The following is a 22,167-nucleotide window of genomic DNA, read 5'->3' as shown; positions in this document are numbered from 1 at the left end:
GTGTAAATTTTTACAAGACAAAAAATTTTTTAAATTTAGTACATGAGTAGAGAAGCGTTGATAATGACATTCAATAAACAAAGTTTTTGATTAAGGAAACGCATCCTCTGATAATACGTGTCGTATATTATTTGTAGTTAATTAAAATATATATGTGTGAAGCCACGAACCGTCTAACTTGAACGGTTCGTCAAAACTATGTAAAAAGAAATTAGGAATGTGACATGTGTCCACGGCAGTGAGTGGGACTCGACTGGCATTTATATTATTTATATTTATCTTTTAAGTGAAAACAGTATCTTTTAGTATCACAGATTGACTTAATTATTTCTCCTAATTCCGTATTTATAATTTCACATTCATCACTAAACAACTTACGACAGTTTAATTTCTTTTTACCATCATTTGTCATTGCTTATTAATTCTTTCTTTCAAGGAATATTTTCAACTATATAATAATTGTATCGACCTACTAAAATGATTAATTGTGACCGAAATGATAAAATTAATCGCGGATTGTCGTGATTTCGTGTCAAACATAACGTTCCTTTGTTTATGACGATTATTTAATATTACATTTTAATATCAAACTATCGTACAACGAAACTCTCTTGCAGCTCGATGATTGTTCTAATTTACGCTCTCTTGTATTATGCGGTACGTGCCTCTTCTACTATATTAATCCGGGGTTAGAAGTACATTCGTGTTACGTTGCGTTCCGGTGAAATAATTTTGGTTTACAGACACGCGCTAATATAATTATTCGGAAATTTGCGAATACAAGTAAATATATATATATATATATATATATATATGTATATATATATTTGAGAGACAGAGCAGAGAGAGTTAATAAATCATTTACATAAATATCTAATTTTAGAAATAGATATCTCTCACGAATAATATTAAGCTCACTCATAAAAGATCGTGTAGCATAAATGATCCTAAGCGGTTTAGAAATGAAGATTACTATATGAGCTCGTGCTTAATGATCGCAGATAAAAGTAATTTTCAATGAATTAAAGCAATTTCAGCGAATAATTTGCATGTAATGAATCTACCAAAAACAAATTAATCTAAGCCTAGTTTTGGAAACTATTAGCAACCTAATAAATTTAATAAAATGTATTTTTAAATTGATTTGTATCGATTTCTTATCAAGATTTTGGAATTAATTTTAGATAGTTTTTAAAATAGTTACTATAATTTTGTATGCAAATTGCAGGCTTGTACAACGAATCTATTAAGAATATATTAGAACTTAATAACTTAAAATTTATATTATATCACATTGTGATACAATCTAAATTATACTCAGCTTTCTATCTATGACAAACCAAATATAAAAGTAATAAATTGAAATTAAACTGCAACATGATTAATTTTGAATGAAATTGTTTATAAAATATATTAAAAATCTATTATAATATATTAATTTAACAATGAGAAATTTAATTAAGATAATTAAATTTTGAGAAAATCAAAATCAATATTTTTATTTCTATCAGTAATGTACTCTAGAATTAGTCATTCTACTTTTAAGTAGTATAAATAAAAATTAGACAATAACAATTGCGTGCTTTTTGCATAAAACTCTTCGGAAACTCTATGTATTATATTGATCCAAGAGATTTAATTAGAAAGATAGTCTTAAGAGAATTAAAATGATAATTTTGCATGTGTCAGTAGTGCAATCGAAAATTAATCAGACTTATTTCAAGTGATATAAACCGAACAGCGGCAGTCGCGCGCTTATCTCTGCAATTAAACTATTTAATAGCACCAAAGAAATGTCGCGAGCAATGGCACTAAGCTTCGAGCATGATCACGCTGTTCTCTGCAAAGGACGATCTCAATTCACGATCACCGGAAACTAATGGTTCTCCATATAACCAGCGTCGTCACGAGATCGGCCATTTATCCCTGCGTGAATGAAGACAGGTGCAAGACGCAGTGCAGTGCACTTGCAGATGCGATTGCTGTTGGCGACTGGGGCAGGTACTATTATCTCTTCCGTTAGGACGAATTCCTTATTAATGATCGGCTAATTGGATTTCTGGATGAAGGAGTGATTACGTCAAAATGCAGTCTGGCGCATGTTGACAGGAAAGGGAGCAAGAGGTAAGAGATATATAGGGTGTTCCAAGTTTCTCGTAGTCCCTTTCTACGAATTCTTCATTTGATTTGAAGGCGAGCTTGCTTAATAGGCAAGTTTTAAAATGTAGAGTGACACATGGCACATATTATAACAATAAAAAAAAAAAAAAAAAAAAAAAAAAAAATTAAAATTTATCACACTCTGTCGCGCTTCCCGGCGATGACGGTCAGCGCAAACGTTAAGGATTCGGGATTCGCCGTGCAAGAGGTCGATTCGGGATAAACGATCTAGTAGTCAATTTGTGAAATAAACTATACTTATTCACAACCTCGTTTTGATACACTTTTTAATCGGTTACCTCGCGGAACCCCGACGTGACGTGCACGCTACGAGACTCGACAAATTATAACCCGCGGCGCCTTGTGTGCTGCAATTATTTATATGGATACCGGTGTTTTGGCACAGTAGGGCCGCTTTAACAATAGGCCCATTTATTTTACAAAATTACTGATCTGTAAAACCCGCTTTGGGCGCGATGACGCTCGGATTTTGGAACGAGTGCTCGCGTCAGCGCCCTGATTAATTACAATATTATATGAGCTAGCAAATTCGCATTTGGTAATATTATTGGGAAATGCGAATTGTAAATGTGGTTAACAAATACTGATTGCGTTGTGATCTTTCGATACACAACTTCGACATCCACGCTTTGATTCTTGTAGACTGTTTTCTGTTATCTTTTTTTTTTTAATATAATATAATAAAATAAATGAATATAAACAATTAAAAATCTAAATATTCCTACAAGTTTTACAGATGCAGATAAAAAAATCAATATCTCACTTTTTATTTAATGCAACAATATTTAAAGTGAATCGTTTAACTGTTGTGAAAAAGTATTTTAATCCAATATTTGTTAAAGTATGATTGTGTGTTAAGAAGGAAGTACGCATAACTTTTCAGACACTCTGTATACAGCTAACAGAAGACAGATCCTTCCTATAACATACAATGGTGATATCTCCATTGGCCTTTGCATCTCGCTCAATGTTCTCCCTTTCAAATGCATCCGATATCGAGAAGCAATTGTTCCTATCGGCGCTCGAAGACGACTTGTAATTGCAACTCGCAATGATGAGACAATGGGGTTGATGTATAATGGCGCGGATATAGAGTTCATGTGTAAATGACGTGATGATATCGCCGCCGGCAAGAAAATAATTATAACAAAATAATTGCAGCGGTTTGCTAATTATGTGTAATAAAGGATTAAATTTTTCTGAGGTTTTTTTTTAGCACAGTAAAAAATTCAAACATAATATTTTTAAAGTATTTTCTAAAACTCACTTTTAGAATTATTTTTTTTTGTATTTACTTCAATTCGATTTTTAATAATATTTTTCGTATTACTTTCATAAATTTATCTAAATCTTGCGGTGTTAAGATTTTATTTATTGTAGATAATGTCACATAATTATATATTTTAAAATTGTTATAATTTAAAAAAAAGCGAGAAAGTTACAATTTTCAGAAACAATAGAACAGTCATTGTTGTTATAAAATTTCTAATGCAACAGAAGTTTTCGGCATTAAAAATAGCGATATCTTCATGCAATCGCGCGGCGTCACGTTTCGTGCCTCAGAGTTTTTCGCCGTTTGAGAGGAGGAAAATTGCCATCGCGAGGCAGCCGCCAATAAAATTTTGTCGTTAAAGAATCCGGGCGCGCTTTCGCGTGGCCACTTAATCAATAATAACATCGAAGGACCCGCTCGGTGTTACTCGTTTAAGACGTACGGGGAAAGGAGCGTAAGAAAGACGACGCAAGCAAAAGCTGTAGAAACAAGAACGGATAAGAAGGATAAGAGACCGTCGTGAGAAGGAAAAAGGGAGAGAAAGTAGACAGGAAAAAAAGAAACTTAAAGAGAAAGAGTAACGACATGCAACGCATACCGGCTTTGTAACACGTAAAGACTTGCGGAAAGCGGGCGCGTCACGCAATGCAAATGAGCATAACGCTCGCGAAAAACGATAGTAGGCTCTACCTTTGGCAGGCAACGCTGGCAGGCCCTTTAAGTTTAAGAATATCAAGTTTTCTCTTGGCTGCGTGTCGGGAAGTTATAAAACAAGGATGGCTTGATGACAGAATATTTTGTGATCTAATAAACAATTTTATGAGCGATTTTATATTTGTACGTTTTCAATAATTACTAATTATTACAATTATCAATTCTTATCACGCGTGTAGGTATTTATTTAGGCACTAAAATCCCAGAAGTAACTCCTGCGCTTTGATGTTGCGCAATTTGACATTATGTTTCATTGCGCAAATTCTTTTTGCGGCATTGAGATCTCATGTTTTTGCACCCGTAATCGTATTTTCCACGTTAAACACACAAGTTCTGAGAGATTCTTAGTTCTAGAACACAAAATATATCCTACTCTATTTCTCTCTACGTTTATACTGGCGGGCCAAAAAACCGTCTCGACGCTCTCGCGTTAAGGAGCTCGTCCTTTTCTTGTCCTGGGATGCATCGTTAAGGAGATTCCCGTTCATATTTCATCCTCAGTGTATCTCATCGAAGCGAGCTATCCAACGATCTCGCCATTTTTCCGCGTCCGTCCTTGCTCGAGGGTGCAAATCTCGACTCTCGGTGCCAACCCTCTCCCCTCACGCTATCTTCCTTCTTCTCTCTCCGCGTGCGAATGCTCTTAACTCGTCTGGGTAATCGCTAGATTTGGCGGACCTTAAATCTCGCGCGTCGACGCTAATCGTCAACCAGTTTAAAAGCCTTTCCATCCCGCTCTTCAAAGAGGTAAAACCGAGCTATGTGAGGTAAGAGGATTCGCCGCGGTTTGTAAGTAGTCAAATTCCCGACCGTATGCCGCGGTTCGTCTCAATATTTATAGCAATTTGCGGCGACACGCGTAAGAAAAGTTTTCTTTCCCTCGATTTCGAAGTGGAGCGCGTTCGTAATCAATAATTTCGTATACTATTGAGTTGCTCCTACTTTTTTCCCTCATTCCTCTCAATTCCAAACCGGCACTGTTATGAATTATTGAAGTACAAGAAAGTTTTTATGGAAGATCCGTTTGTACATATACCTCTTGAATACTTCATATTCTGAATTTTGGTATTTGTGTGAGAATTTCTGTGACGCTGCTTTCATCAATAAATTAATTACAGTCGATATAATAAACCATGTAACACAGTCATTTACAAAAATCGCTTATTGTTTCGAATAGGATGCTTTAAATGCCACTATTTCATTTCGGTAATGTCGATAAATTCTTTGTTCAATTATCGTGAAATTCTAATGGAAAATACGAGTACATTTTCATGCACTTTCATATTAAAATTGATATAATGGAAAAAACAATATAAGTATTAAATACAATGTTAGCTACTTTTACCAATAGCATAGTAAAAATGGAACTTTTTTTCTCGGTTATGAGCTAATCAGTTTAAATGGCAACTGTTATATGTATAATTAACACGTTAAATGTGAGTCACGTGTAATTTATTCGACACTTTTGTGTTTATATGTCTAGAGAGTAGAATGAGATTTATTAAATTAAACATTATTATAGTAACACAATGTTCATCTAAATTTTTATAAAAAAAAAAAAAGAAATCTGGAGAGAGTGTTATTCGTGAGAGTGTAAACAAATTTAGCAAACTGCATTTTAGACTGTAAATTACTTGATTAATTCACCGCCGCATTAGAAGCGTTATTGTTTAAACAAACTGTCGTGGTCACCGTAAGTGTCTGCGGCACATTAATGTTGATGGTCGGATATTAGGATTATAATGCAAAACTCGGAACATAACGTTCAATTATGGGCTGCGCAGCGTATGTTGCGCCGCGAAGCCGCTTGCATTTTGTATAAAGCTGCATAATGAGCATTATCGGCTTTGCCGTGTTTCGACTCGGAGAAGACGTCTGCTAGTAAGAGGATTTGCAGAGGATCGTGATCGAACGATCAAGATCGTCATAAGTTATGTTTCATTTGCTTACCTCTTCATTCGCGGATCATTAAACATTAATACGATAATACATTTTGCTTCATTAGATATTTTAATCTTTATATTTTTAAATATAATAAATATTTTTAGCTTATATTTAGTTATTTATACAATTTAAACTGACATATGTATATTAAATGTTCTATTAAGAAAAGAAACGTGTGGAAATTCTTCTTTTACTTGAAAATAATTGACACATATTATTTGCGAAAATGTGTATCAATGTGTTGGCTTCAATAATATCATATGCATATCTCATATCGGGATAACATGTCACAACAGTTATGTCAAGGTGTATCAAAAATATTATCTTTAATTTTCTGGCATATGCTCCGCAAACACGCAAACAATGCTCGTGCAGAAAAACAAAAGGAAATCGTGCCAGCAAATTGCCTCACGCCCGAATCCTGTTCCAATTTACTGCCTGAAAAGGTATCCTGCATAATGGAGCCGCAGCCGAAATCGCGTTAATCCCAAAAAACAATCGGCACGAAAGCGGCCCGCATCGTTGCTAAGCGTGTTGCGAGCGGTAGGTAAGTACGTGTGAACACACCGCGGCGATAGTTTGCGCGAAAACTTTTAAAGTAAACGAAACGAGTCGAAAGTAGTCGGGGAAAAAAGGTAGCAACATGGCCCGGCAGTAAATTTCTCTAAAGGAAGAAAAAAAAGAGAACGGCCGCATGACAGGGCTGCCTTCATATCCTTCGAATATTCTCCGATCTAAAATATGAGATTTATAATAGTTTTCGTTATTAATTTTCATATTATGTTGCAATAATTCATATCTTTTGTAATGTATATAAAAGAGATGTTTTAACAGTATCTCTATCGCAGTTTCTAAGAAAATTATTGTTAAAATAAAATTTTTGACAATTTTTATGCAAAATTATCTAAGTGTACAATAAAATTTTTTCTCGGAAAAATAAAACAGTTGCATGTCGCAACTTAGGGCTTCGAAGATTGCAACAGCAGCCCAGCCAGTTGCAGCTTGCACGAGTTGCTTCCCTTTAAATCGGCGAAAATAAGAGGTTTGCGTGTTAAAGGGTCTTTCCCGTTGTTCCGTGTGTTCGTTCTTAAACTCTAAAGCTCTCGAGGCGTTGGCGCCACGTTGGACTGTTCTAAAAATGGAAGAGAAATTTCGTATACCACCACAAAGATCGACTATTCAGAGCGCGAGAAGTTACCTGCCACTTAGCATTCACCTAGAGTGAATATTGAGTGCAAAGGAAAATGAAGCGGTTAGTCTTGTAATCTCTGCTATACTTTTTGTATAAAATTGTTATTTAGAACACTTTAAGATAATTGCTAAAATAAAATATGAAGATATTTGGCTTGTTTAATAGAATAATAGCAAATATTAATTGAACAGTAGCATCACTGCTTTCGATTATTTTTCTTTTTAAAGATTTGAGAATAAAAATAATAAAAATCTGCGAGAAATAAATAAAATAATAAAATATAATAATATAATAAGATAAGAAAAAAGGTTTTTCTTACGTGCAATAAATTTACAGTGCAAATTATTGTGCATGGTTGCAATAAAAATAAAATTGATTGCTAAATAGTAACAAATAAAAAAAGTTTTTAAAACGTCAACATTTTTCTATGAATGATTTATTTGTTATGTAATGTGCGCAAAAATATGAACAAATATTTTTTGTATTAAATAAGTTGAGAATGAAAAGGTTAAAGAATGACGAAAATAAGAATTTATTTTAATTTAATCTTGAAATATACATATAATATGTATTTGAGAATCTCTTTTTTTAAGTCATAAATTTCTATTATTGTTTTTTCTCTATTTCGAGTGATATAAAAAATTCCACGAGCACATCTATTTGAAGTGACATACATCAATAACTTCTAGCGTCTCTTTGTATTTGAATCACAAGATATTCCGTCGAATTCAAGTATTAAAGTCTGATTAAAATTGACGAGTCGACTGTCAAAGAAACGACTGCCCTTTCTCTCGATCTCTCACATGATTTTAAAACGCTCGGAGCATCGACGCGACGTTAAAAATGAAAGATCGCCCTTCTCTGACTTTCGCTTTGTAGTCGAGCCCGCGGCACCGCCGTCTCGACGTCGAACTTCAGATAGCAAGAAGATCTCATACATGTATCAAGTTCGTAGCTCCTGTTAGTGTGAGATTAGATCGAAGATTTCAAGGGAAAATTCTCGGATGTGTTTTTTAGCCGCGGCAAAAGTAAAATCGCTGTTGATTGCTTTTTTAGTTGTCAATCGAATACATTAATTACATCCATCAGCTTCCGTGTAACAACTTTTGACTTGCGACATAAGGGAAGAGTAATATACTCGATACTTGTGTGTGGGTTATAAATTACGGGAAATAACTTTTCTTACAAATCATTCGCGTGTGTCAGCTCGAACAAGCAGACTGATAAAAAGTAGCTTCGTCTTGCTGTCGCAGAGCGAGCACGGAGGAACCGCGTCGTTCGTCGAAAGCGATCGTCGCGGCGCGTGAGGGGAATGCTCGCGTGCGAACACGTAGCGCGAATACGTGTCCCGCCGACTGTGACGACAAGTCGTTTCTCTCCTCGTCAAATTGGCAGCCCGGCAATACGTATACGTAAGGAGCTATTAAGAGCATGCGTCGTTGTCTCGTCTTGTCATTCTCTCGACGTTGCGACTAAAGTGGATAACGAAATCCGGATAAACGTTCGTAAAGAGCGCCATATAGAGATGATTCTGCAGATTAATGTGAATGACAACTCCGTGTTTATTAGAATTTGAAGGAAAAATGGGGACGGAAAGAAAAAGAAAGCGTAAAGAGATAGTATTAATTTCGCGCTAATGCCTACAAAGCAAAGTATGTAAAAATAAAAATCTTGAAGACTAATAAATTAAAAGATCTCTAAATTTGTACGGAGAACAGCTATTTAATTAAAATATTTAATACAATGACTGTAAGCTTACTTTCGAAGCTGGACTTGAAAAATTCACACTTTTTTATTTCAGTAAAAAGATAGCTTAATATGTGCATGATTTTTAAAACATATAATCGACAGCGACTTCCGTGTAACAATTGCAATAATTTATACATAGAAGAAAAATTCTAAAAACAAAATGATGTACATCAAACGATATGCATAACTTTCGTCCGCGACAAATTTGACTTGCGATATAAGGAAAAGTAATGTACTCAATACTTTGTGTGTATGGACTATAAATTACGAGAAATAAGTTGAACGTCACGGCCGACAATCGCTATGCAGCGCATTTCTTCTATCATACGGAAATCCAAGAAAGGCACTCAGCGTCGGGTAGTTTGATGCTCTCATGCATCTTTGATGAAGCTCGTAAGAAGCCTCGGGACTTCGTCCGCTCTTCCGTCCCACTCTCGTAATAAAATTTAGATCGATCTCTTTATGACAGTTGGAATGACACTGTCGCCTCTAAATTATAAATTAGAATTTCGAATACAATTGTTCTTATTACCTGTACGACTAAGATATTAATACTTTTTCAAATAACGGCGAGCCGAAAGTTTGTATGATTGTACCGTTGAGAATACCAGTGTTATTTTACTTCGGACTGTCAAATATCAAAAAGCAGCAGTTTGTCATTTATGAATTATATAGATGTAATGACTCAAAGCTCTTCTGTTGTCAGTTGCGTTGGTATTTTTAAACTTTTTTTTCAAAGAATATATATACAATTTTTATTACTTTGTAGCTAAAATGTAATAAAAGTATATTTGAATACGTTAATTTCATTTTGACATCGCGAAACGTAGCTACGATATCAAATATCCAGCAGAAATAACGTCACAATCGTGCATTTGTATCGACATCCTCGCTGTACAAAAGCACCAGTGACGTCAGGATGTTAGGTGGTCTGGTTCGATAGGTTGACCCATTAAGGTATTGAGACCTTATCTCAATGAAGACGATATCGCGCAAATGGGTAGACCGTCATTTCGAGTCCCATCGACTTGGCCGATCGACGGGCACCGAAATGTAACGATTCCCCGTCGTGTTTGTTCTGGAATCTGGGACGAATCCTCTAAGGTGTTCATGTACAGAAGTGCAACGAGTCGCATGACGTCATGCACCATTTGATCAAGTGCCAGAAATCGATTTTCAGATAAAGACAACCTTACTTTCATCTTTATTTTGTAGATAATTAAATTTCTATTCAATATAAAGTTATTTTTAGTATTATTAATTAAGAAAAAAATAAGCAAAAATAACTTTATTTTATAGATAATTAAATTTCTATTTAATATGAAGTTATTTTTAGTATTATAAATTAAGAAAAAAATAAGCAAAAATAACTTTGAAAAAGAATATGGAAGCCGTATATCTCGTTTTGTTTTATTTATTTTATATCTATTCACTATTACAGCTATGCTATTTTTATTGCTAATTAATCACAAATGCCAAATTAAATTGAAATTTATTTTCAATCTTAATCATCGGTTTTCTAAATTTTGCGTATCTGAAAAAGATTTATTTAGACAGAATTAAATTGTAAGCAAGAAAGTAAAATTTGTAAATTGGAGTTCTTGTTTTAATCTCATTACCATTACAACAAAATCTTGTAAACTCTCATAACGTAACCAAACTCAGAAATGCTCTTTCATTTTGAAGGGCTCTCGTTCGCCCGCTCCTTTGTCTTAAGATTCTCGTATTGTTCGATCTGTCGCGACTCGAGACATCGGCCGAATATCGGGTAGACGCAGGTGTTCCACATAGATAGCAAGCATTGGCACAAAGCCAATAAAGGCACCTATACCTTCCCTCCTCCACATTCCCCTCATATTTCCTAACGCCCTCCCGTCGCGTTCAACTTCGCATTCGAGTATCGATCTCGAAGCTTCTGCGACTTTTCATTGAATTTCCATGCGTTATTTAAGAGGCTTTTCGATCCTTTTTTTCCCATTTCCGACTAATGATAAAAAAAATCGTGCCAACAGTTGTTTATAATGTTTCAAAAATATAGGCATGTATAAAAACACAGTACATATTGCTAGCGCGTGAAGCAAAGTATTTTTTTTACGTTATTTAATCATAAATAATTTTTTATTTTGGTTTTTAAAAATTGTCGACTATCGGGACAGTTTCATTATACTTTTTGATAATAAAAGGATTAATAGCAGCGGAGTAAGAGCTTTTTCCCGAGCCAACCCCTTGCATGCTTCACACTTTACACGACAGGCGTTTCATCGTGATTTGTCCTTCAAAGTGCTCGATTTCTCGCATGTCGTCGTGCACGGTGTCGTAAAAACCACCTCGTCTTTTCCGTCGCTGTTCGTTACGGTAGCGAGCGTGTTTAGTGGTGACGTTAAACACGACGAGCTGTGCCGTTAGCTCAACTGAAGGTAAAGTACGACGGATTTTAACGAGCTCCAATTTTTCTGCAATTCCACTTTTAGCAGTGTAAAAAGATGAAATAACAACAATCTACTCGACACAATGGAAAAAGAAGTGGTGATCATCTGCGAAAGAATGACGAAGATAGAAAGCTAGAAAAAGATCGCAAAGTGTGCCATATCGAGATGAGTTCTGAATTATTAGACACGCACTTTGTGCACGCGAGACTTTTATTTCCAGATTCTTAATTTTCCAATTTGATGGCACCGACGTGAATTTAGATTGCTCCATTTTCCGATTTTTCTATATTTTCGGATGATTGCCCTCTTTTCGAATTTGTAAGAAATTCTAACGAAGAAATTGTAAATCTAAGAGGTTCCTGGAAGTTTAATAAATAATAATTAAGTTACTTTTCTTCGCTCGTGTAACTGTAAAATTACGAATTATGAGATCTGAGGACAATAAAAAAATTTTCCTAAATTGTTCAAAACTTTAGGAATATGCGTACCAGATAAAAAGCGAGAGCACACTGCGAGAGCACCCGGTATACAACTATCGGCGTAAAGATGGTGGCGTTGAATTATTGTTAACCTCGTAAATGCAGTCCGGCAGCTGTCGTCGCGCTCGTCGCTGAATGCGACAAGGCATTCCGGTAAAATATGCGAATGCATAATTGAAAAACGGAGCGCAGCGTCGGAAAGCCGCGGCTTTTTCGCCGTTTCTCGAACTGCCGTAAGATGGGATTAAACTGCGCCGTCAGGACGTAACTTCGCGTCGCACTGAATAAAGATTGTAGTATCATTCGGTACCCAGAAGAGTAATTCGTTAGTTTTCAGTCACGATATATATATATATATTCACGAGCTTCCGAAATCTATCTTTATTTCGGTATGAAAGTCATCTTCGCCGGTGCAGTCTAATTTTGTTTTTACAATATCAGTTTTCCTGCTATTTTTAAGCAACAAAAAATGTATGATACTTTAACCCGTCATTTTTTTGACACAAAAATTCTTACTTTAAGGTAAACGGAAAAGTTGAGTTTATCAAAAGTTAATTGTTGTTTTAATGAAAACGGTAAAATATGTAAATCAGAGACACAAAAAAATGGATAAATCATAATTATAATAATATAATAACAGCGCATTTGTAATAATGGCAAAGGAAAATTTCTGCAGAAATAAAACAAATTTGTAACGTGACGCTTAAAATAGCAGCGACTGCTGCTGTTGTCTTAAATATCGTTTGAATAAAAATTGACAGAAATTACAAATTTAATGCGATCAATTTAATTGTTTATCAGAGAAGAGATGTTTGGTAATTTGATTTAAATACAATTCAAAAACGTGTAATTGGAAGCGTTTTGCAGCTACAACCACGGTTAATTGAAGAGACGTAATTGGCTGCACAAAATCTAAGAGCACGATATTGATATCGAATCAGGTCAAATTATCGAACAATCACGGTCGAACAATCACGCTGAAAAATCATATAAAACGGACAAAAATAATAATCGCGCAAGCGATTGGATAGCGAAGTGCCAATTAAAGACAATCGATTCTTCTTCCTCGATAGAAGAACTCGATTGCATCTGGCTGACAAACGATTAGGTGATTCGAATAATGATTCGAGTGGGATGTTCGAAGCCGTAAAGTTCTGCACGAGCTTCGAATCGCATAAATCCCGCTCGACAGTGGAAGGAGAGAATGAGGATGAGAGTACAGATGAGGGCGAGGGTGGAGGGGGGAGGGAGGTGAAAAGTGAAAGATGAGGGAAAGTAAGACGAATGCAAGCCCGGCGAGGTGGAAACGAGCGATTTCGAGTCGCCGGTGCAAAGACGGCGCCGCCGCCGCGGTCCTCCGCTATATTAGCAAAGTTTTATGACGTATGTAGCCGCGACGTGCAGTCGCCGGGGGAGAATGCAAGTGCAGGGCCGCCGCCGCTACGAGCCCCGTGGGTGTCACGGACAAGCATGGGTCGACAAGAGCTGAGATGACATCGGGGACGGACCGTGGGCCGACTGCCAGGAACTTGCACGAATCGGAAAATTTTGAGACACCGCTCGCGTGCCGCAGGTCTACAATGACTCGATATCACCAACTGCCGCTTCATGATATCCAGTCGAGCGCGCTATCGGACGCTCGGAGAAAATGCACAATTCGGCGCGATTGCGCAAGATTATCTCAATTCGTTATTATTTCTCTTCTACGAATTTATTATCCGCGATAAGGCTCTTTTTCATATTTAGAAATAAATTTCGCAATACTGAATTTCTTCTTCGAGCACATTCCTTAGCTACATTGCAGCGGGAATTGGAGAGGGAAGAAAGAGAGTAGTCTTCCATCAATGATAACGGTCATCTCGGGGCTAGTAAGTTCACTCAATTCCCTAAACTCGCCTTTCTCATCGCGACTGTTGCTTAGCGCGATTCGCCGATCTCCACAGCCATCCTCAATCTATTTATCTATATATCTATCGCACAGTTGTCGAGACGACCATTTTATTCGAACTGAAATCCGCTATCTTTCTCGCTGGCAATAAACGGAAACGAATTCCCATAATCCCATCAGACGTTTTTCCGTCGAGCCGTTATTTAAAGCTCTCCGCCGGTCGTTCAATGAACGAACTCGATCACAAAATGATATTGATTCTTCCGAAATATGAATATTCTTCTTCGCTTGAATATACGTGTTGTTTAATTACTTAAAGTAATTAAACAACTCTTCGATTAACTGTGTATTATTGAGCCGACTTTTTTATATTTTTTTATCATATTTATTTTGTGCAAATATTTATTTTTTATTTAATTCCTTACTAAATCCGTAATTAATCTCTGCAATGCAGTATTATCTGTGATTTACTCCGAATTTAACATGATTCTGTCTCAAATGTAGCTAATGAGACTCTCATCGATGCTTTCCGTGTCGTTATATTGCAGTACCGTGTGATTTTCCATCAATGTCGTTTCTCACGCATCGATCGATTGTGACGCGTCTCTTCGGTGCCCTGTACATCGCTAAATGCGCGTTGCTTTCTGCTCGCGGCACGCATTTTACAGTCATACAGGTTCCCGAGGCGATTTCCAATCTGTGATCAAGCGCCGGTCCATTTGCAACTTGATGGAAGTATTCTGGATTCGAATTGGCGTGTTGTTCCGTTGGTCGATCCTTTTTTTTTCGTGCAAATTTTTCAACGTTGAGAATTCGCGATTATAAAGTCTCTCTCAGGTCGAATATTTACGAAATACATTCTCCGAATAATAAGAATAAAATACATTATCGCTTTTTTAATGATTATAGCGTGTAAATTGAATGTAATCGTTATAGTATAGTCAACAATTAATTTGTCTGCTATTTCAAAAGTTATTATAAAAAGTTAGTAAACTAAAATCATATTAAATTTAATGTGAAACAATTATTCTAATAAATACATGTGGATTAAGACTTTTTTATATCATCTAACCTTTTGATTAAAAATTGAAAAAAAACAAGATAATTTATTAAATGTGTATAAAAAACAATAGATTTATTTATTACATCTAACGGTGATTATAAATTAATATTATAAAGAGTTCGTGAAAATCTTTCACTTATTTCATATTCAATAAATCAAAATATTTTTATACCAAAAAGATTTTTTTCTGACATAATAACATTCAATCAATCAGTTGACTAATCGATATATTTCAGTTAGTATTTCATACAAGTTGTTTTAATTCTGTGTTCTAGCGCGTCATAAATTCGATCACGATGACATATCTAGTATATTTAAATCGCGACACTGTGTGTATGCAAGTCGGCCATGAATCACAGAGTTTTAATCACCCTGCGTGCATTTTAATGGAGCGCATTATGTGTTTCGGACACGCGTGAGACTGCATTCTCGCGTGCAATAACCTGGAGATCGATCGGCGATTCGCGCTCAGTCGAGATCTATCGCGGCGCGTAGGGTGAAATTCGGCAAGGAACGGGTGGATTAATCGCGATAATTACGCCCGAGCGACGCCGAGACTCGTCGAGGAAATTAAAACTTTCGCGAGGACCCGTTATCGCCCTTTCGCACCGACTTCCTGTCGGGCGCACGCACGCGCGTGCATCGAATCGCTGTCGTTCACGCGATCAGCTTTTCTTGAACCTGTGGTTGTTGTGAAACCTTCTCATAGATCCCATAAAATCTCACTTTTTGCACACTGAATATTTCAAAGTTAATCTGGCTTTACAATTCTTGAACAGCACATTAAAGAAAAAAATAGCAAAGCAAACAAAATAAATTCGCGGACGAGAAGTCATATCACGTTTTGAGAGCGCGCTGCGAATTTAAATCAAGTTGCATCTCACTCTTGCCATTCTGTATTTTTAATGTACTATGTTGCAAACTTTCAAGGTAATAGCAACCTGTATGTTGCATTAAGTTCAGAATATTCTCTCTCATACATATCAAATAGATAGTGATTCTAAAATTTACATATTTTTTTAAGTTTCCGAAAAATAATAAACAGTGTTAGTGTTAAATTCAAAATGTCTCCTTATGCTTCTTAAGCTTCTTAAGAAATAATTGCCAGAAACTTTTACATTTATTCATATTTGGAATATAGTAAAATATTATTTTCTTCAAACGCGCGGATTTCTTTGTCTCGTGGTTTTTGAAAAAGTGCATTCGTGGACTTATCAAGCGCGCACCAAAAGCTTTCAATTTTCTCCATGCAGTGCGGAAAAGTCCATTCGAGATTCGCTTACCTTGACGCGCAGCAGATGCTGCAAACTCTGAGCCTGGCTGCTATTTAAGGGTGGATTGTCGGTTCCGAGCCGCGCCACTGCAATCACGTTTTCTCGGGTCGCATTGTACAAGAAGAGCGTGCATACTGTCTGTAAATGGAAGACGGGGGAGTTGGTCTGGGCATGTAGGTGTGCGCTGGTCGGCGCGTCATTCACCGCTCTGTACCGCGGTGGCGTTATTAAATTCCGCGCGGCCCGATTTAGTTTTTAATCGAGGCGCAGTTTGACGAGCCATTACATTTCTCATTGACGTTTCTCATTATCGGGATTTCTCGCGCCGATCGGAGATGCTGCGCATTAATTGCATTCTGGGAATTTTCCGGAATGCCCTCTTCGTCTGTTCTCTTGACGCCGAATGAGTAACACGAAATGTAATAAATCCCGGAATAATCGACTGATTTTAAATTCTATTCTAGTAAAATGCTTTCAAAATAATCTCGATTTCGGAATTCAAGCGAAATTTCTGTCCAAGTGTGATATGCCCCGCGTTACTTACGGAGCGGCGATTTCGAAATTAATTCAGCGAGTGTTAACAGTGACGCCTCACCTGATTATTGACTTCCTCTCTCATGAAATTGTCGAGAGACGACACCGCGTCCAGCACGGTCACGTTGTTGTGCTGCTTCAAAAAGGTCTCTTCCTTCTCGCTGTATCCCAGGAACATGAAAACCCCGTGCGGAATATTGTATGTGTCTGTACAAAAATAGAATGGCATTATACCGTGGAAAGAGAAGTAGTTTCCTGTCAATCTACTCGAAAATCGTATTTCACTACGTGTCCAAGTTTTGAAAGCAGGAAAGGAAAGCGAGATACTTATTGTATTTAACAATAGTTATTCATTGTAAAACGTAGGAATATCCATTGATAAACATTTATTGATTGTTTGCTTTAAATAAAAAATAAAACAAACTGACGTCTTAATTTCGCTAAACTACGAGTTTGCAAATTGCATTAAATTTAATTAATCTTGATTCTTTAGACATTCATTTCTATAATAAAGTAAAAAAAAGCATATACTATATTAATTGTGTCTTCCTAGGAATTTAATAAAAGTGCCCCACTCAATGCTGCTTGAGTAATCAATTTTTTATTTAATGATATCAATTATGAGAAAGATGATCGCTCACCAGGCGAAGGCCGCATGCATATAAAGCCGCCGCTATAACAAAGGCAAGGACCCCGATGCGCCTGGTAGGCCGGCGCTTTGTGGTTGTAGAAAGCGAAGTCCGTCTTGCAGGGTGACATTTCAACACAGATGACATGGCAGACAAGTTGCTCGCCCTCACCGCAGTGGCAAATATCCGAGCAATCGTTCTCCGAGGAATCATTTTTGTGATACATCTATAAAAGCGTAACACATGTTGCAATTGAAATGTCTGCTACAAATAAAGAAAATTATTATCAATAATAAAATAGGCAATAACTTCAACATCAATAATGTTCACTGTCTTAAAAAAATTATTCAAAGATTGAATTTGAAAAAATGTTGTAATACATATATTTTGGTTTTAACACTTTCAATATCGCGCAGAAATCAAATATACGAAAACATTTAAAAATGTATTATTAAATTATATACATTTTAAACTACAATAATTTTTTCGATATTTGCTTCGGATTTAATTCACACTTATCGACAAATCTTTCAAGTTCTGTGTTGGAAAAGTTGACGTTGGAAAAAATTTATAATTAATATTAACGCGCATCATTTGTCTTATTAAAAATTTCTCACAAAATTGAGAAAACTTTAAAGGAAATGCGTTAAAGGAGACATAGTTTCACAGCGATAAGATTCGAGGTGAAACTGCGGTCTGTTCGCCTATCCCTTCAAATCCGATAGTGTGCAGCAAATATCCGATTTCCGCCGATTTCTCGCCCACCCCGTCGCACATGACGCCCACAAAACCTTCGCTTCCTTTCTGTCTCGCGAGCGTCGGCTCTCGAAAGCGACGGCGGTGGACGCTTTGCATCGCGACGACGGTCGCGGGAGACTTGGAAGATTGCATGCAAGCGACTCACCCTTTTGCCCTTGCCCTCTCTTATGTATTGGTGACTGTGACTCGCTCTTTGAACCACGCAGAAGCCTGCAAAAAGAATGACGTGAGAGGCTGCCTTTTCCGCCAGATTGTTTCTCCAGCCCTTTATCAACCTCTCTCACCGCCTCTATCTCACCCCCGGGGGCGATCTACCTAATTTGCTTCTCGATGCAGACGAAAGAAATTAAAAATTCTTCTTTTTCTCAAGCTACTCTGTTTGCAAACAAGACACACTGTATACTCCGGATAGATTAAGAAATACGGACGTATAAAATTGGCGATGATGTGCAAATCCAGCATTTGAAAAATTCCAGGTTTCAAGAATAATTTAGTAATATTTTAAAAATCTAAATATAAAAAATAGGATTTTTGTTGCAGTAAGTTTTAATAAAAGACTTGACGAGTTCAATTTTCAATATTGAATATTTTATCAACTGAATTTTTTATTAGATAGAAAATAATGATTATGAATGCGCTTAGACTCACGCGGCGGCGTCGTGGTGGTGCTCGGCGTAGTGCTCATAGTGGTGGTGGTCGTGATTTCCCAAGTTTCCGTAGGTTCGGTGGTCGGCCACTTCGTTACTTCCGGTATTCGATTATCTTCCGTTTTCTCGACCGCGATGGTCGCCGTCGTGCTTGCCGGCGACCTTGTCGTCAATGCAACGATCATCGTTGTCGTCGTCGTCGTCATTGTCGTTGTCGTCGTCTTCGGCGTTGTCATTCGTGAATGATGGTGTTTCCTGCGTGCGTGGTAGTCCTTCTGCGATTCCACTGTAATCGACGATATGCTCGAAACAATGTCAATTAAGAGACACAATCGATTTCATCGATCGATTGTACAAAATGTAATAAAACAAGCAACAGAATTTTAAGCGCGTTTTTTACAACATATGTTAAATTATCAAATGAATTGATTTCTACACACCAGTTATCTGTTATGCTTTCATTAAAATGCAAACTTTCGCATTTTTAATTATATCCGCCATTCCGCGACACTTATTGCTTATGTACAAAATTATTTACGATTCCACGTTTTATTGGATGACACGCATCAGAAAATTCTTTCACTTTCTGTTGTAACTTATAGTATTTCACGGTACAATAATAAGCAGGAAAAACTGCCGACTCGAATCGGCATCGTCGCCTCGGAGTAACTTCAACTTAATACTTTCTCTCTCATACTCTTTCGCGCGCGCCAGGAAACGGACGTGCGGCCGCAAATAACAACCGCTAAGCAATATAAAGTGCCGAACGGAGAGCCTGTAAAATTGCAGTTGAATGTACACGTGTAGCCATCCGACGCGGAAGTATGAAAGTATCGGGAAAGTCGCCCGGTCCCGTATCGCCGGTGGCGCAGCTGCTGCGAAATATTTCAGCTACCGGGGGGCTCCGGGGTGATTACACTTTCAAGGGGCACCGCGCGCCTCTCCTCTCGCGGGACGCGTACAGCAATAATAGGGAACGTAAGATGCGCGTAATAATATTTTACGAGCTGCAGCGGCGACCTGAAAAACTTTTATTTCTGTGAAATAGATTATACTTATCAACGTTTATAAATGCATTATTATAATACGGTCAAATTTCTAAAATATGTAAAAATGATAACAATATCCAAAAAAATATAAATATTAAGAATTAAATTGTAATTAAATTTCTGAATATTATAAGCTATAATAAAAATACGTTTGTTATGTTTCTTATTCAAAATATTCTAAAGAATTAATTATCAAATTGTTGTATTTTGAACAACTTAAATAAAGCATCGCCGTCGTCGGGGCGACTTTAAAGGATAAGGTCTGTGATGCGTCGATTTATAATAGTCTACAACCGTTTCATCGCAATGCTACGCGCAGAACCGCAATTACACCGGTCGAACAAACGACACAGGTTGGCTCTTATCGATCCTTCTCAACCCTATCGAGTTGTAAAGCACGGCAAACGCAATGGGCTGCATTCAGCCGGTAGATAAGTCATTTAGATACGAAGAAATTGCATCTCCCACTGCGTCCTGGAAATACATCATGCCAAGCGCATCGGCAGCGCTTCATACAGTTCTGTCTGTTATGTGCTACTTATGCGCTGTAAAGTTTTTTTGCAATGATCCAACACAGTAGTTATAGCGGGTAATTTCAGTAACAATTTCAGGATCGATTTTTATTGTAATTTTCCAAGTTGTCAATGTTGAATATCTTAGCAAATTAGGAGCCAAATTAAATTCTTCTTAAAACGAAGTTAAGGCAATGTTATAGTTAAAAAGTCAAGTTTTGTTACTTAATTAGTTTTTGAAGTTTAATATGTCTTTTTAATTTTCGTTATTAAATGACTTACGTCAGATTTTATTTCAAAATGTTATTAAGATAAAATTTCAAGCTTAGCAAAGAGTGCATTTTAATGTTAAAACGTATATATTGATATTATTAACAATTCATTTCTATAATAATCATAACATGTCGGTGTATTCTTTCTACGTTCTGTTATAAATATACGCAATATATACGTGAAATTGTGAAACGCTGTTTGAATGAAGAACCGACTGATAAAATCGTATTGCGAGATAAATATTTGCAAATATCAATTAAACATTGAGGCAGTATATCGTCAGGCTACATTAATTAACGTTTCAATAACGGCCAGTGTTCAGCTTATAACTACTTTTATTTAATTCCGATGACTTAATCTTCTTTTTTCTCCTTATTTTATATATTTCGTGTTTTCAAATAATATGTTGCCCAAATCAATCTCGCTTTATTCAGAGTAAAGCAATTATTTTAAAAAATAACAGTTATTTTTATAAGCATTTTTTAGAATTTATTTTAAAAAAAATATTGGATTAGTGCGATCAAATTTTCCGTTCAACATGACGAATATATTTCATGATGATGATTTGTCACTCACCTACGCAAGGATTCACCCAGAGAAGCCGTTGCCAGCCTAAACAGCCGTAAAGCTGATTGATTTCAGTGCCTTTGCAGACGCAATTGGTGTGTATTTCAGTGCCAAGAATGCCCAGTATTGCTTTCCTGCATTCTGCAGTTGGTCCGGCGCACTTCTTTGTTACGCTGTCGACTGCGCAGCTCTGCTCATAGTTTTCCAGTTTGTTCCTAGAAAATTCAATGTTATTTATCGTTTTTTAGAGTTGCCTAAACAGTCAATAATGAAATTCTTGCCTTAAAAAATCTGCAAATTAACAGAAAATTGGATCAAATGTCATTGTATATCATGTGTGCCATAAATATGATTGCAATCTGCGTTAAAATACTGACTATTTATTAGTATTGTATATATGAATACAAAACGATCAGTCCTATTTAAAAAAATTATATATTTTGTCAATTAAAAGCAAATAAATGAAAATTGATGTGAAAAGTGTATATCTGTTCTCATCCTAACATTAGAGATGCACAACTATTTTACAATATTAAATTATAGAAGCTGATATTTATTTGTTAATTAATCATGAATGTTCTGTTAAAATATTCAAACTAAAATAGTCAAATATAAATAAAATGTCACGTTTTGACAAACTATTAGATGGGAAATTGGCTTAATTGACAAGTTGACTGGATTTGAATGCGTAAACAATTCATTTAATTAAAAAGTGTCTAAAAGTATCTCCGGCGTTGACTAAATAATATTCTAATGATTGTTGCACGTATCTGTGTGCTCAATAGTAACATATTAAATAGCTAAGGGGATTTGTGATGCAGCAATGGATAATCGCTAAGTGCATCCTTGACGACCACTGGGATTATTGGTGACAATTGATTACCTATAGTGACTGAATACATACTGATAAATTGTGAACTCCGCTCTCATAGAAACATTTTAATTACAAATTTTTATTTACAATAATGTTTAATATTGTAACTGATAAAATATACACGAGAAAATACTGCT

The 22,167-nt window shown here is 36.3% G+C and overlaps 1 protein-coding gene across 12 annotated transcripts in view; it reads right to left on the bottom strand.

Annotated features, from left to right (window-relative positions):
* Gfrl (Glial cell line-derived neurotrophic family receptor-like) overlaps positions 1–22,167 on the bottom strand; it is a 342,717-nt gene that overhangs the window by 12,290 nt on the left and 308,260 nt on the right. For all 12 annotated transcript variants that reach the window (XM_067349567.1, XM_067349568.1, XM_067349570.1 and 9 more), the window contains 6 exons: positions 21,166–21,371; positions 18,757–19,041; positions 18,254–18,318; positions 17,362–17,575; positions 16,782–16,927; positions 16,196–16,324 (listed from right to left, as the gene is read on the bottom strand). In XM_067349567.1, coding sequence (XP_067205668.1) covers positions 16,196–16,324; positions 16,782–16,927; positions 17,362–17,575; positions 18,254–18,318; positions 18,757–19,041; positions 21,166–21,371 — 1,045 coding nt within the window. The remainder of the gene's footprint in view (positions 1–16,195; positions 16,325–16,781; positions 16,928–17,361; positions 17,576–18,253; positions 18,319–18,756; positions 19,042–21,165; positions 21,372–22,167) is intronic.

This window comes from Linepithema humile, chromosome 2 (assembly GCF_040581485.1).
Source record: "Linepithema humile isolate Giens D197 chromosome 2, Lhum_UNIL_v1.0, whole genome shotgun sequence".
Taxonomy (NCBI): Eukaryota; Metazoa; Arthropoda; class Insecta; order Hymenoptera; family Formicidae; genus Linepithema; species Linepithema humile.
The sequence above is the reverse complement of the archived record's forward strand: the minus strand, read 5'-3'. Positions and strand labels throughout refer to the sequence as shown.